General features: G+C 37.6%; 1 protein-coding gene across 4 annotated transcripts in view; it reads right to left on the minus strand.

Moving 5' to 3' along the window:
- Positions 1-14906, minus strand: part of STAU2 (staufen double-stranded RNA binding protein 2) — a 172162-nt gene that overhangs the window by 48745 nt on the left and 108511 nt on the right. For 3 of the 4 annotated variants that reach the window (XM_064706228.1, XM_064706230.1, XM_064706229.1), the window contains exon 13: positions 12859-12972. The exons of the other annotated variant lie outside the window; for it this stretch is intronic. In XM_064706228.1, the coding sequence (XP_064562298.1) occupies positions 12859-12972 (114 nt within the window). The remainder of the gene's footprint in view (positions 1-12858; positions 12973-14906) is intronic. 4 annotated transcript variants of the gene reach the window in all.

Raw genomic sequence — 14906 nt, forward strand, 5'->3', positions numbered from 1 at the left:
TTAGGATAGGAAGATGTATGTCTAAACATATTAAAACACAGATTCATAAGGCAGATGTAGTATGACCAGTATGACCTAAAAAGTCAAAGTGTATATATATAAGTGTGTATATATATATATATCTTAGAGCAGTCATTTCTCTAGATGAAGAACTAAGACATATTGCACTGAAAAGGATTGTTTTAAGGGGTAAGTGTGGACACCCACTGCCATGCTGCTCTGCTGACTCTCTGAGAAGCTGCTTTGCTTCTAAAACTTCAGTCATTAACTTCTCTCAAAAGTGAAAATTGCTTTCATCAAGCAGCTCCAGCCATATTAAAGCTACCAGCTTTTGATTTTCTTTTTCATATTTCATTACAACTCTGTTAAAACATTTGTCATAGAGCAAAACTGTGTCCAAACAGCAAAGTTTCTTTAAAATCCTAAATACTGTTCTTTTCTGAATGTTGGTCTTGTATCACTTAACACTCAGAAACACTTTGACCCAAAGAGTGAACAAAGCCATCAAAAATAGGGAGGATTCAGCCAAGATCTTTATTTTTCAGGACTATATACATATTTCTTTTATTCTGACTAAAAGTTGCAGCAAAACAAATTCTTTGAGAGAAGAGTACAAACTTTGACTCTTTCCATCTACATTTGTCTCAGGTGTTACCTTTTCTAAATGAAAAATAATTTATTTAAAAGTATAACTTTCCCTTTTATATGAAAAGATAATATATATTTTCCAAAACACAATTTCCTTACACTCTACTAAACACAGACGGGGATGGCTAGAGGCTACAAATCTTTAGGTTCTCCACTGATGCATAAACTAAACAAAAAAGACAACCTTACTTGTTTCAGAAAGCTTTTTTAGAATAGGAATCTTTGAAGACAAACACAAAAGATTCTAATATGTTTAGATTTTATAATGTAAACAACTAATTTAATGCATCACTAACAATATACAATACTCGCCATCTTGCAACATGAATGCAAGGAAGAAACTGATGTAATCTGTGAGATATTTCAAAATAATTAATTTGAGAATAAAAAAGAACTTTTATTGTGCAAACTGTCCCTGCTTGCCTTCTTTAAAAGGATCAGAAAACTGCAGCACTTGAACCTTTGTTAAATGAAGGTAACAAGCAATCTTTTGAACTGGCCTCTAAATTAAGAACATGTAATTGCCTGAGAAAGGGTATTTGATCAAAAGGGTTTTAAGTGTTACTTATCAGGAGACTTCCAAAAAACTCAAGATCCAGTTTATTTAAATGAGGGCCAAGAAACTTTCAAATTATCTTAAAGTAGTTTGACATGTCTAAATTGCGCCTTTGCCAGCATGTCAGACTTCCTCACTAGTATTTTCATTCTGTAAGGGCAAATGGGATTTTAAGCACTTCTGGATCAAGCCAATGTTTGATGCCTCCTTTTAATGTCCTTAACTCCCTCTCAAACCCACATCTTCTTGCTTCATTATTTTGCAGCTTATAAAATTATGGCAAACATTCCTTTGCCCTTTTTTTTCCCTATTATTTTTCTCACAAGCATGGACAGACACATGATGCCCATAAAAAGTTCTATACACTGAGCCTTTATTTTTTATTTAATTAGGAAGAATGATCCTGTTTTGTGGCATTCCAAAATCAAGCTCCAGGTTCTGCACTATTATCTGCACTGATGAACTGAGGCACCCTGGGAAGCCCCACTCACAGGCACAAAGGTTCATGTATGCCCAGCTCCCCACTAAATGACTGGTAGTGTATTATTATACCACCTCACATAAATGACAATGGAGTATTGAATCAAACACAACAACATAAAAATCTCCTCAATTCATAATTTCATTCAGCATGCTGTGCTAGAAAGAACTACCCCAATTATTCAAAACAATGTTGAAGCAGGAAATATTTAGGACAGAGTATGAAATAAGACTGACTTGCTGAACGGCCCAATATTTCGAAGAAATGTCTAAACAGGCATTTTGTGGCCTCACAAACCATCTAAAATCTTTCCATTACTGGGATAAGTCTTGTAACCAGTATCAGCAAAAGGTGTTATTTTTATCTAAGTGGCTGAGACATGGTGGGTACAGGGACTGCTCAGAGCTCCACTGCTATCAGCATAAGAGACTTGAGGCTTTGGCACTTGCCTTGCTTTATCTACAGCCGATACAAGAGATTCAGCAACAGCAGCTGCCAAAATGCCCTTTATGAATCCATGCCATGCAACCAAGTTTTAAATATCCTGAAACAAATGTAAAGCTCTTTTACAGACAGCTGAAGAGCTGAATGTTGAGGAAAGAAAGATCTTGTTTTGTCAGCAGGTAATGCTTAGAAGAAATACACAAGGGAGGAAGACAAAGACTTTCCAGGTACTGCTGGGGAGCACGGTTACTTCATCTGAACTTGTCCTATTGCCTTAAATTGCCTTTGTAGCCTGAGCTGGCAGTGTCAGCTCCGGGTCCATGTGGCAACTCCCACCCAGAGGAGCACAAGGCTGGAGGTTTGAGCAATGCCGCCACCAGCTGGATACCTCCCCGGGGCAGGGATGGGGCTGGCTGCGGAGCAGAGCAAGCATATTCCTCCAGGAAACATTGGAATACATTGGAAGGAGCAGTTTTGCTTTGGCCAAATCTGCTCCCAGACTCAGGATGGATATTCTGCATTGTGAACTGTAAATACCTTTAGAAATTAGAAGTTACCTGTTACAGTTTCTTTAGCTTTGTCCACTTGTGGTGAAAACTGAAGAGGAAGAAGTATTGACCATCAAGACTATCAAGACCATCAAGACCATTGACTTGATGGTCAATACTAGACTGTGAAAAATCATAGCTTAAGTATCTTTAACTCCCAGCAGGATAAGAACTCTTCTTTTCATTATTCAGATCAAAGGAGTTAATATTAAATAAGAATTCCACCAAACTTTTCTGCTCATGCAGCTCTATTGAGCAAATTGTTCATTGAGTCAAAAACAGGACTGCTCTGTGGTTACCACTTTGTGCTCCTGGGACTGCCCAGTTGTGACTCTCTGTTGAATAAGAAGGGTTCCTAAAGAGGGTTCATGGTCCTATGGGGACAAGGACAGAACAAAATTACATCTTCTGCATCTTGCGTGAGAGCGTGAACCCCAGAGCTTACTGGTAAAATAGTTCATCATCTTTCCCACCAGTTTTGTAAATCTCAGCCATTTTCTTAGTTTCACTACAAATGCCCAAGTACAAAATTAATTATTTTTTTTGGCTAGAAGCATTTTTTTCTTTATTTTGGACCAATTTGAACTGGTGGGGTTTTTTTGAGGGGATAAAGGATGAGAGAGGAGATTTTGGACTGTAAAATCAATTATTTGTACAGCCCTAAGGATCTGTGGAAAACTAGGTCTCACAGTCTCTCTTATGATGGGAAAGAGAAAAGAATGAATATGAAGAAATATTGATAAAATTTAAAGTTTAACTTAAGAGTTCACTGCTTTGGTTTTGCTTGATACCTCCATTCTAGTGTTTATTATCTCAGGTCCTGGATCCTTGAGAGAGCGAATTACTTGGAAGCACTCTTACATTTAGCATATGTGAAGGATCTTGCTGGAATGAAGCATTAGCATTGGAACAAAGGCAGTCTGTAAGGGCTACTAAATGGAAGGCACAAGTACATACAGAGCTTCTGGGGATACAGAAACTCCTGTACCAAGTGAGGACATTGAACATTTGATGTTTTGAAGAGGTTGGTTGGTGACACCTTCCTGTCTCAAACAGTGGGATGTTCTGACTCAATGATCTTAGAAACCCAATGTGACTACAAAAAACCTGTACAGGTAATGACTTTGGAAGCAGATAGAGAGACTTGGATTTTATGTTAAATGAGCTACAGGGAAGAGTATAAACACCTTTTCCCTTCAGATGTCTGACACTTTCCATCAGGGCATCAATGACAAGCACGTAAAAAAGAGAAGTGAAGCAATTTTCTCAGGTAAACCATTAGTCATCAAGCCAGGGTAAGTCTTCAGCTCTTTCTTGATGAGGTATTTAAAAAAGCCTCCAAGGAAGAAAGCACAGATGTCTAAGAACTGAGTTTAATCATAGTGCTCCTCAATCAACATTGCTCCACAACTTTCTCATGCTCACACTTCCAAAATTACCTGTTACTAATTACTAATTACTTATGAGTCCTGACCTCATTTATTTCCCCTTAAGTCTATTGTCAGAGCATTTATTACAAGATTCTGGCTTCTTGAAATGAATCCTTGAAATGAAGGGATGTAGGATGTCAAATTTAGTTTCTGCTTGCACTGTGTAGATCAAGGGGTTGTATGACGATTGTGCAAACCAAATACGATGAAATTTCATTTGTGCTAGACGTATGCATAATGCCAGCCATGGGATATTATTTCAAGAGAAGTGGAAAAATTAGGTGGCAAACAGAATTTTGGCAAAAGCACAGTTCCTCAGATGCCACATGTGCAAATCATTATTTTGTCTTGTAGAATGGTTAAGGAAATGTAACTTGAAATGCCAATTATATAATTAGAGTGTTAAGCAACTTCACTGAATGACAAGTGACTAAACACAAATCACCAAACAGACATAGCATTACTTTGAGTAGTGTGTGGAAAATGCCACAGAACAACTCCAGCTAGCACTGGGTGGGCAACAAAGTTCAGTGTATATATTGCTAATGTCTTTCTTTGTCCAAAATAGAGGTGACTACGAAAGCTGGGCTTTGACTGAGTGTTAGTTTTAATTCATAACTTTGAAAGGTTTTACCAGTCCTAGAAATTAAAATGGACAAAACTATTAAAATTAAAATGCTGCCTGTCAGGGGTTTAAATGAAAAAACCTAGAGCTTTCTCAATCTCAACTGCAAGACAAGCTACTTGGGGGTGGGTCTCCTCCCACGTGATTTTTGCCTCTATCTCTGTTACTATCTTCTGTCCAGTAGGTGTATGCCTATACATTTTTAGCTGTTGAGTAGGAGATGAACCTACCTCTGTTGTCTTCCCCGTGCTTTTCCCTGACAGGGAAAAATCTGTTAGATTTCTTGATAATACAAGTGGGCTGAATCTCCTGCTGAAGCGTGACAAGGCAGTAAACTGACATTTTTAGCTTTTCCAAACTTCTCCAATACCTTTCCCTTTTAAGCTTCTTCCCTTTCCTAACAGACACAGCAGCAAGAAAATCCAAGATTTTCACATTCCACCATTGTCCAACTGAGCCTAAAGTAACAGCAAAACAACCAAACCAGAAACAGATTGCAAACTTAGGATAGTGAACAGCTGGCCTGTGGTCCATGGAAGGTTGGCTCACTGTATGTTGTTAATGCCTTTCTTGCCACTTCCACATGTTACACTGCACTGAAAGCTTGCTAAGGTATTTTAACGCAAGTAAGTACTAAGGGTGCAGTTCCAAAACAGCTAAACTTCTGCAGGTCAGGGCTGCTACAGGCCTGCACTCCCTCCCTCCATGTGCCATTCCTGATCTCCTACTTGTGCCAAGTCATGCTACTGCACAGTGAACAGCTTTAAGGGTACTAAAGACAAACATTTCTACAAGAAATTAACTTCTCTGTACAGTTAATTTTTGGCTCATCCCCTTCAAACATCATTTTACAAGGTGGGTAATCTGAGCCAACAGCTTGCTGCTGTGGAAAGAGATGGCTCCCTCTCCTCTCCTCTCCTCTCCTCTCCTCTCCTCTCCTCTCCTCTCCTCTCCTCCTCTCCTCTCCTCTCCTCTCCTCTCCTCTCCTCTCCTCTCCTCTCCTCTCCTCTCCTCTCCTCTCCTCTCCTCTCCTCTCCTCTCCTCTCCTCTCCTCTCCTCTCCTCTCCTCTCCTCTCCTCTCCTCTCCAGTGGGCAGTCCTGATGTCTCCCTTGTTTCAGCACTGGCATTTATCTAAGGCCCAGTGGATCAGCCCAACTCAATGAGCTTGCTTGCACCTAGCTCAGCAGTTTAGGAAGCAGCCAGGACTGGAGATGAAGTAAATGGGAAAGAACAACCAAGGCAGCGTCTCACCTTGAAGATGCTCAAAAGCTGCCTCAACATGGCCTGGGCAGCCTGTTCTAGGTGGCCTTGCTTGAGCAGGGGCCTTTGACCAGGTGATTTCCAGAGGTCCCTTTCCACCTCAACCATTGTGTGATCCTGTGAAACCTCACCACTCTTCTGAAACCTCACCAACAGCAGTCAGGAGGATATTCCGGCGTTTTTTTCTCTTTTCCCAACAGATGAAGACAGTCCCAAAAATATACATGGTCTTTGTTTGTCATTAGTTATGAGTTACATGCCAAGCATTTAGGATAGGCAGAGACTGCAACAGAAGCATTTCATACCCTGCTGACATTGCTGTGTAAACAAACATGCATACACAGAGCACTGAAAAATCCTATTATGCATCTTCAGCAAGAAGCAGTCACATTGGGAATCCACTCAGGAAGCCCTGAATGAGAGGACTGAAAGAGTCTGGCAAGAAGATAGGCTTGCCTTGGTTTGCATTTTTTTCCCATTCAGCAGTTAATTAGTAACCCACTTTTTGAAAATTAAAGATTACACTTCCTGAACAAATACAAGCATTTGATCTTGGGCTCATCAAGGAAAACTTTAGCAGCTGCCAGGGAAAAGCAAATGTTCTGTCACGTACATGCAGACTGACATAATGCAAAACAGAAGATGAAGAATACGGAGAGAATGTACCAGGACTTCCACACACAGTCGTGGGGAGCACAACAGATGAGGAAAAATATCAAATAGCAGACAACAGTCCAGTGAGCCTAACTAAAACCTGATGGGATAACTCCTTACTGCAGCATCAACCTAACAGACTGAACAGAAGAAAAGCAAAATGTGGTGCTATGTATCAAAAGTAGGTTAAATTTCTTTCCTACATGAGCTGGCTCTTTTGGAGCATTGGGCACTCAGCTGTGGTCATGCTGATACCCTCTCCCTTGAAGGAGAAGGAGACCTAGTTGTGTGAGATGTTTTCATAAGATCAGGTAGAAGTCCTGATGCTGTAATGGAATTGACAAACTTTGGGAAAACTGCAAGAAAATTTTTACTTATAAAAACTGAAATTGTATCATTTTATTGAAGAAGCCACCCTGAAAAAATAATAAATGTATTTACAGTAAGTAAAATAGAAATGAGCTGATAAATGAAGCATATAACAGCACCTAAGGGAAAAAGAAAAAGACAAAAAAGGAAACATCCATACATCCATTTTTTTTAAAGAAAACCTTGACATTTTTTCATTTTTTGACCATGTCCAGGACATTAAAACCCACTGTGAAGTAAATCTCAACATCTAGAAAATGCTAGAAAATACTAACTTCTTGGTACAAAAAAACAAAATAAAAATTAATATAGTGTCCAGTAAATCATCTGGTTTTCTGACCTGGAAAGGTATCTTACCAAAAAACACAACCTCATTTATCCTTTCTGGTTACATCACTGGACAAATCCTTATCCTTCACATACTCAGTGGCCACACCTATAGTTATTTTGGCTTTTGTAAATTCCCTAGATGCTGCTTCCTGAGCATGCTCTACAAGCAATTCTGAGACCAGAACAGAGATGTGGAGCTTCTTTTCAAAACTTAATGCTCCAAGCACCTTCCCTTGAGCCTGTCAGCCCTCTCTGTTGCTCCTTGAGAACTATTTCTGCCCTTCCTGTATTCAAATGCCACCAGAAGCTGCTCACATCTGAGCATCCCCAATGTCTGTTTACCCTCTTGAGAAATGCCTGTTTGCAGGCCAGCAAAGATGGTTTGATACACAGCACATTTCAGTTTGCTCACCACTGCTGTCTGCCAAGCTTTCCATCAGTGATTTCTGAAAATGCTGAGTGTGGCATCTTCCTTTCAGTACATCCTCTCCATGTTGGGCTCTCTGATAAATTCTATCTTATCAGTAGCTCTCCCACTTCTACAATTTCTGCCCCTGCTCATTCTCTTTCCAGCTATTTTTATAATTGAAAATAAAAGTGCTATTAGTGGAAGATTAAATATAACATTAAACATTAGGTATCTTCCTGCAAAATAAAAGCATTCTGTTCCATGCATTGCAAAGTGCAGAAGAGTTCTAAAACTACAATCTAATATACAACATAAATAGAATGGATAACATTAAGAAAGCAAGGAATAAAAATAAAGGCATAAAATGTGCATTGATATCACTTTAACAGTACAATTAGATGAAGTAAACAGCTGAACTCAGTAATAAACAGATTGACAGTATTGCCAGCTCCAAAAAACATGCATTTGGTTAAAACCTCCAAAATCATCAAAAAATTAAAGCAATGAGACTTTAAGACAATGGATTGTTCTTTGATCTGCCTCCTGAAATTCAAGTAGAGACTTGGTCACTCCTCAATGAACATTAAGTTACTTGGAGTTAAAAATTTGCTTGTTCAGGCAGAGTACAGGCAAGCATGCTAAATCTCAAAATGGGCCCAAGATGTTCTTTCTCATCACTAGCACTGACTTTTAAATAATTTCATTTTAAAAAGAATGTTCATACCTTCAATTTGTCTGCTGTTCAGTAAGCCTTATGAATGCACCCAAGATGTTTATTCTTTCACAGCTATGACAACCACAGGAGTGTGATACTCCAAAGCACTCAGTCACTCTGAGCAGTAACCTCCAGAAAAACAATTATTGTAAAGCCACTAAAGATGGTAACATTGCAAGTTTCTAAAAGATACATGTAAACATGGAAGCTGAGTTTGACATTGGCTTGTTCATAGCAGAAGTCACTTCTAAGACTGAGAATATGTCACAGGCTGTCTTGCTTGACATAGGGCATCAAATTTTACTTAGCTGCCATTATAGTGAATCCAGCGATATTTGTTGAGTGCATCTATAACAACTTTAAGTTATTGACTAGAGTCCTTCAGGGAAAACATAAACCTCCATTTCCTACAATTGTTAGCATTACAACTTCTAACTTACAGTTCTTAGTGTGCCTGCACTCAAGAATTCAAAGAACTCTTCATGTGTCACAGCTCACTAAAACTGGAAGATATTTATTTGTAGCAGTAACAAGAAATTCAGGTTTTAGTACTTTGAGATGTAGCAGTGTGGATGTCTTTTTTTTGGTGGGGTTTTTGATCACCCCTTCTGCTTAGCTCTAACTTTTTCTATCACTCTTCTGTGGCCTTCAGACATTCACTGCCCCATTTCCCTGCACTTTCTTAGTTTTCTGTTTCATTCCAACTATTTTTGATTATATAGCCTCCTATCTATGAATTTTTCCCTTTTCTGTCTCCTACTTTTCATATCTTGAATTTTGTCAGTGACACAAATAAAAAACTATCTGGACTTCCTTTCTGTTGCTTTGACTTTCAATTCATTCCCCAGCTTTACAATATATGCCTGAAGTCCATCATAAGCCCTGAGAATAGGTTGTCACCACTCCCACAGCAATGTAAAAAATGCCAGGCTTTACTACCGTTAAGGAAAAACTCAGCTTTTATTGAGAAAATCAGTAGAAAGTGGTGACCATTTTAACTAATAGCTACTTGTAACTAAATTTTACTGAAAAAAAAACCCTCCAAAGAACAGTTGCTGTTAAGGAAAGAGAATTTTAGAGCTATGGTCAGGTAATGGGAAACATAAAAAATAGAAAGAAATCATTCAGAAAAAAAAAATATGAACCCCATTAAATTTTATAAAAGAGGTTGGCATATCAGAATGCAAAACCTAACAAAACATGTGGCAGGATAGACTGCAGTGGTGCTTTAGGAATGTTTTCCATTTTTTCTTTTTGTCAAAAGAAAAGGGAAAGATCAGCAATTGCTTCCACAATACTGCTTCATGACCAAATGAGATATGCCTTGTCAATCAGACATTCGAAATACACACTAATTAGTGTACCAGTATGATATGTTTATATTAATCTAAAATTGCTCAGATGAAGTATGTGGGGAAAATATTTGAACTCATTAAAATCACAAGCTAGACCAATCTAAAGAATGAAAACTCCCTACAGAGTACAGGAAAAGAGCAAGAGACTTGAAAAACTGCAGTGTCAAGTCTTGACATATTTGAAACAGCCAGATAATATACTTATGTAGGATTGTGACCACTTTGGTATCTGCTGGGTAACAAATCTCCCACTGGATATGAGTAGGGAGACACATTACAAAAGACAAGTCCAATCTACAAGGTATTCTACAGTGATGGAGATGCCATTGGCATCGTAGTTTTCCTTTTTTTTCCTTTTCATTTCTATTTTTTTTTATCAGCTGACACGTACCACACTATTGTAGTTCTCCTGCCACAATATATACAGTCACAAATCTGTATATAGCTTTTTTGTTAGATACTCTCACACATCACTTTTCACCCCTTTTCCACCAAAATATTCCAGAGTCTCATTCCTAAAGTGTTCCATAAAAAACCTCTAGAAATTATAGAATCAATACTTTTAATAAATGTGAGAAAAATTATCTTCATAAGCACAGAAGCCGACAGTTCCTGATGTCAAACCATGCCAGGCCTCCCTACTGAGGCAGAAATCACCATCCCTCCACTGAAATCACAGCCTTCCAAGAGATCAGCCTATCCTAATGGCAATAAAATACTACAGACATGATCTAAAAGTAACAGATTACAAAAGTTAAAGAAGAATTTCTAAAATTCAAGGTTTATAGCATGCAGTTATCTTGCATTTATTTAATTTGACACTTTAAAATGAAGTTCAGTTTGACAAAGGTGCACCATTTCTGTCTCCTATTTTTAAAAGAATAATAAATATCAAATCAACCTACTGTGAGTAAAATTGTAGGAATCAAGGAAAAACATACCAAGCACATAAGAACAACAGAGAAAAGGGATTTTTTCTTTTAGTTATTCCATTAATATCCCTAATTTTGTCATTAACTTATTAATTCCAGTGCCTTGACTTGCTAATGATTAATTTTTCTCTTTTTATTCAGGTGATGGAAAATGATCCTTTAATCTAGTCATGCTATCCCCTTATCAAACACAACCCATCAACAGTACCCCTCTTACCCAGAAAATGAAATTTCTTTGACACTTAGGAATGGCTTGAGCAGAAATTTGTGCATCCTGTCCAGTGAGTGGATTTATTTTGTGAGACACTGGTTGGCATTTGGCTTTCAGATTATTATTTTCTTTTGCTCTTGGCTCAGATGAAATCTTTGCACAAGTGATGTGGGTTCAGTAACAACCACCCCATCATGCAATAACAAAACATTTATCTTTCCATTTTAAGAACCCTGTGGAAAATTACGTAACTAAAACCAATTATGAACAGTTTTTAAACTTCAAATTGAAACAAGATGAGGAAATTCCAGCTACATAATGGCCCAAGTAAAATTAATTCTACCTATTTGTGAATATGCTATGATACAATCTTCATCTGTGATTTTACAGAATTTTTTTCTTCTCAGAAGAATATCCCATTTGGAGCATGGAATGGGTACATTTGCGATGAAACTAAAGCTGCACATAATCTGTAATTTCCTAATTTCTGGATGCTTGACTTTTCAGGCTCAATACAACATTTTCATTTAGAGGTCTTAAATATATAATTATTCAGATGGCTTAAATGTGCTTTTTGCTTACAGAGTCTTTTTTCTGTTTACATATCATCCTCTAGCCTAAATAAATGCTAAGACAAAGGCCAAGCTGGCTGGTAGCCCAGAATGTAGTTGTTACCAAACTGACAGGGACCACCTTAACTTCATTGAAATGTCTAAATATCGTACTTGTGTTATAACGATATTTTAAAAGCCTATCCTTACTGAAAGAAAAATGGAGCAGCTTTAGAGCAGCATAAACAAGTTGCTGGATGAAATGAGAATTGAATGTCAAAGTATGGTCTGACTTACCACAGCTCTCCATTACTGTAAAACACCAAACACTTAAGGGCAGGAAGTATCCTCATGTTACCATGTAAATAACTAATGGGCTTAGTTTATGTTAACAACTAACTAAGGAACTTTCAATAAAAAACCCACCAAACAAAAACATGGCTAAGGGTGTCCAAACTTTTCCCTAAAAGTAACTAATTCTGCTAATTCGTAAGGCAGCTTTCCTTTTTTTTTCTTAGAGAATCTTGCATAGAGTCTGATAAAATGTATAGCAAATGTGAACACAGTATCATTTAAAGATAATCTGCAAAGGCAAGTAAAAATGGGAATTTTTCTAATCTACTGAAGATATGAAAGGTGCAAGGTTTGGTTTAATGTTTTCTTCTGCTTGTTTCCTTTTTGCTTTTAATACTTTCAAAGTATCAAAGTCTTGTCTTGCTTTTATACGTACAAGTGCTGGAGGACAAGACAAGAAGAATGGAAGTCCCCCTCAGTTCCCATCTGAAGCAACAGGGTGATAAATGATTAACATTGAGCCATTTTTTTTTTCAGGCTTTTGCCAGAATCTTGAATTAAATGTTTTAGCAACAGCCAAACAAAATGGAAGTTTTACACAGTCTGATTAAAAATGCCTTTCCCCTCTCAAATGCCAGTTTCTTGTGACAGATGATGGCTAGAGATGATGGCATCATCTCTCTGCTTTTCCAACTATTCATAATCTTCTAACAAAAATAGGATAGACAAGACCTGATACACACATAAAAGCAAATAAAACCTTTGCAGAAACTTTACATCTGACTTTAAAACCAAAGCAAGCTCTTCAGGCTTTCCTAATATATCTTAAAAATATGTAAAAGGCAATATAGTTTTGTCTCCTTTTCATTTCACTCTGTAGATCTAATCAGGATTTTAGTAGGGCAAGAGAGGCAAATCCCTGTGACAAGAACATGCCATATGAAAAGCACAAGAATGTGTTGAAATTTTTAAATTTACTAACGCTGACAGTCTGGCCTTACCAGATATTAATAAAATTACAAGAGTGGGGGTGAAGATATGATACCTGGTCATGGCTGGCTTCAATGGAGCTCCCGATACCTTGGAAAGTCATCTGCACAGGAGACAGTGTCAAACAGGTCAAACACTCTTTGCCATTTTGTCTATCACTGTAGTGTACCTATAACAGAATAACATACGTAATCTGCTAAACACCAGGTTTGCACAAGGGAGTCATGCTACAATACTGTCCCTTTTCAACAAGCTTGTAAGAAGAATTCCAGACATTTACATTGAATTCATCTTTAATATCAAAAAAGGAGTGTGTAAAATAGTCTAGATAGTCACATGTTGAACTGGGGCCCAATTTTCCATGATATGCCTGTTGCATAATTTTTGAAGGGCTGAGTTCTTCAGATTCTGACATCTTTCAGACTGAATTCAAGATGTTATATCTATATAAGAATCTAGCTTCAAGTTAAAGTTTCCAACCTACATGTCATTCTTAGAGCATATTGTACCTTAGTTATAAAACACCCAAGTAAATCATTACAACCTTGAAAAATTTGCCAATAATAGTTTAATTTTTCCTATTTTAATTTTATTTCTAGCAAAATCCACTAACACTATTGACATTACTATTATGATACATACATCAATTAAATCAAAACGACAGATAAAATGGAGAAATCGCATTCTTCTTGAGGTGTCTAGACTATCCTTTTCTAAATGTAACTCATTCCCTGTTGGCATCAAGATGTGTATGTTGAACCTGAACTAGCATGAAATACAGAGAAAGATAGTGCTTCTACTTGAATTATTCTCTTTGTCTTCAGGTTCCCTTCAGATGGCTTTTAAATCCCCTAAAGAAAGGACTGATTTTAACATGGCGAAACAAAATGAAATTAAATGTTGCTAGCATTTCATTATTAAGAACAGGTTGCCACTCATGCTGAACTGTTGAAATATTACAGTGCTCTGCGTAGCTTCTGACTTCTGGACAGGCAGATCAAGCACTTTGTTCTACAGGAGAGGTGGAATTTAGTTTATGGTGGTAATTTACATTGACTATGTGACCCCTGTCAGAATTGGAAAGAGAGATGAGCTCTGCTGGAGACAGACCTTTTATGTTAGTATCTATTTACAGCTCTATGGCTCTCAGGCAAAAGGTACATGCTAAAGCCTCATCCTGACTTTTAGGCTACAAAATAAATCTTGCCATTTCTGAAGACAACTAGGAACTACATTAAGTTTATTCCTGTGGAAACAGTTTAGTGACAATATAAAAATTGTAAACTGTGTATTAAATCACTTGTGCCTAACTCTGCCACAGGTGAAAATTGGGAATACTTCAACTGAAGCAAAACCAGTGCAAAACTGGTTGAGTAAGAGGAAAACCAAGTTGGTGCTATGTTTCAGAATTACTTTACTGACAACACACCAAAACAGTTTTGCTGTGGCCAAAAGTAAGATACAGAACGTGAAAGTCTTGTACCATGTATAGAAATACTGATTTCATTCTTCTTAAAGCTTTCTGGATTATTCCTGTCTCTCTTCCTCTCAACCCCCACATTAAGTGCCTACTAAATTGCTTGTGGCTCTCTGCCAGAAAAGCCATACTACTTACTTAGAAACCACAAGAGGCCCCTTCACATATACAATGGTTTAACTTTGATTAATTGAAAGAGGTATGAAGGTATGAAATTTGGCTGACAAATATAAACTGAAGTCCTTTAAATGTCAGGGACTACTGTTATGACAAAGGCTTATCGAGCTTCCACAACTAGTTGCAAAGTAGATTTTCTGCTGAGTTTGTGTTGTGGCAATGCAATGTGAGCAATGGCGCAGCAAAGATCAAGAAGATGGTCCTGTGCTGCAAACAGGACATCACAAAAGGGGCAAAATCTGGTGACCAAGAAAAGCACATATCTAGAAATGGGGAAATGGCACTTTCTGAGCTGTATAGCATGTTTGTCAGTTAAGTTTTTGTTAGAATAATATGAGTATAAAATTCACTAGTGTCCACTGGAATAAAGAATGACTAACAAGCTGAAAGAACAGGAGATAGTCAGAGGAAACGACTGTCAGTATTTCATGACACTTCTATTTGCAATA

The sequence above is a fragment of the Zonotrichia leucophrys genome, chromosome 2, assembly GCF_028769735.1.
Source record: "Zonotrichia leucophrys gambelii isolate GWCS_2022_RI chromosome 2, RI_Zleu_2.0, whole genome shotgun sequence".
NCBI lineage: Eukaryota > Metazoa > Chordata > Aves > Passeriformes > Passerellidae > Zonotrichia > Zonotrichia leucophrys.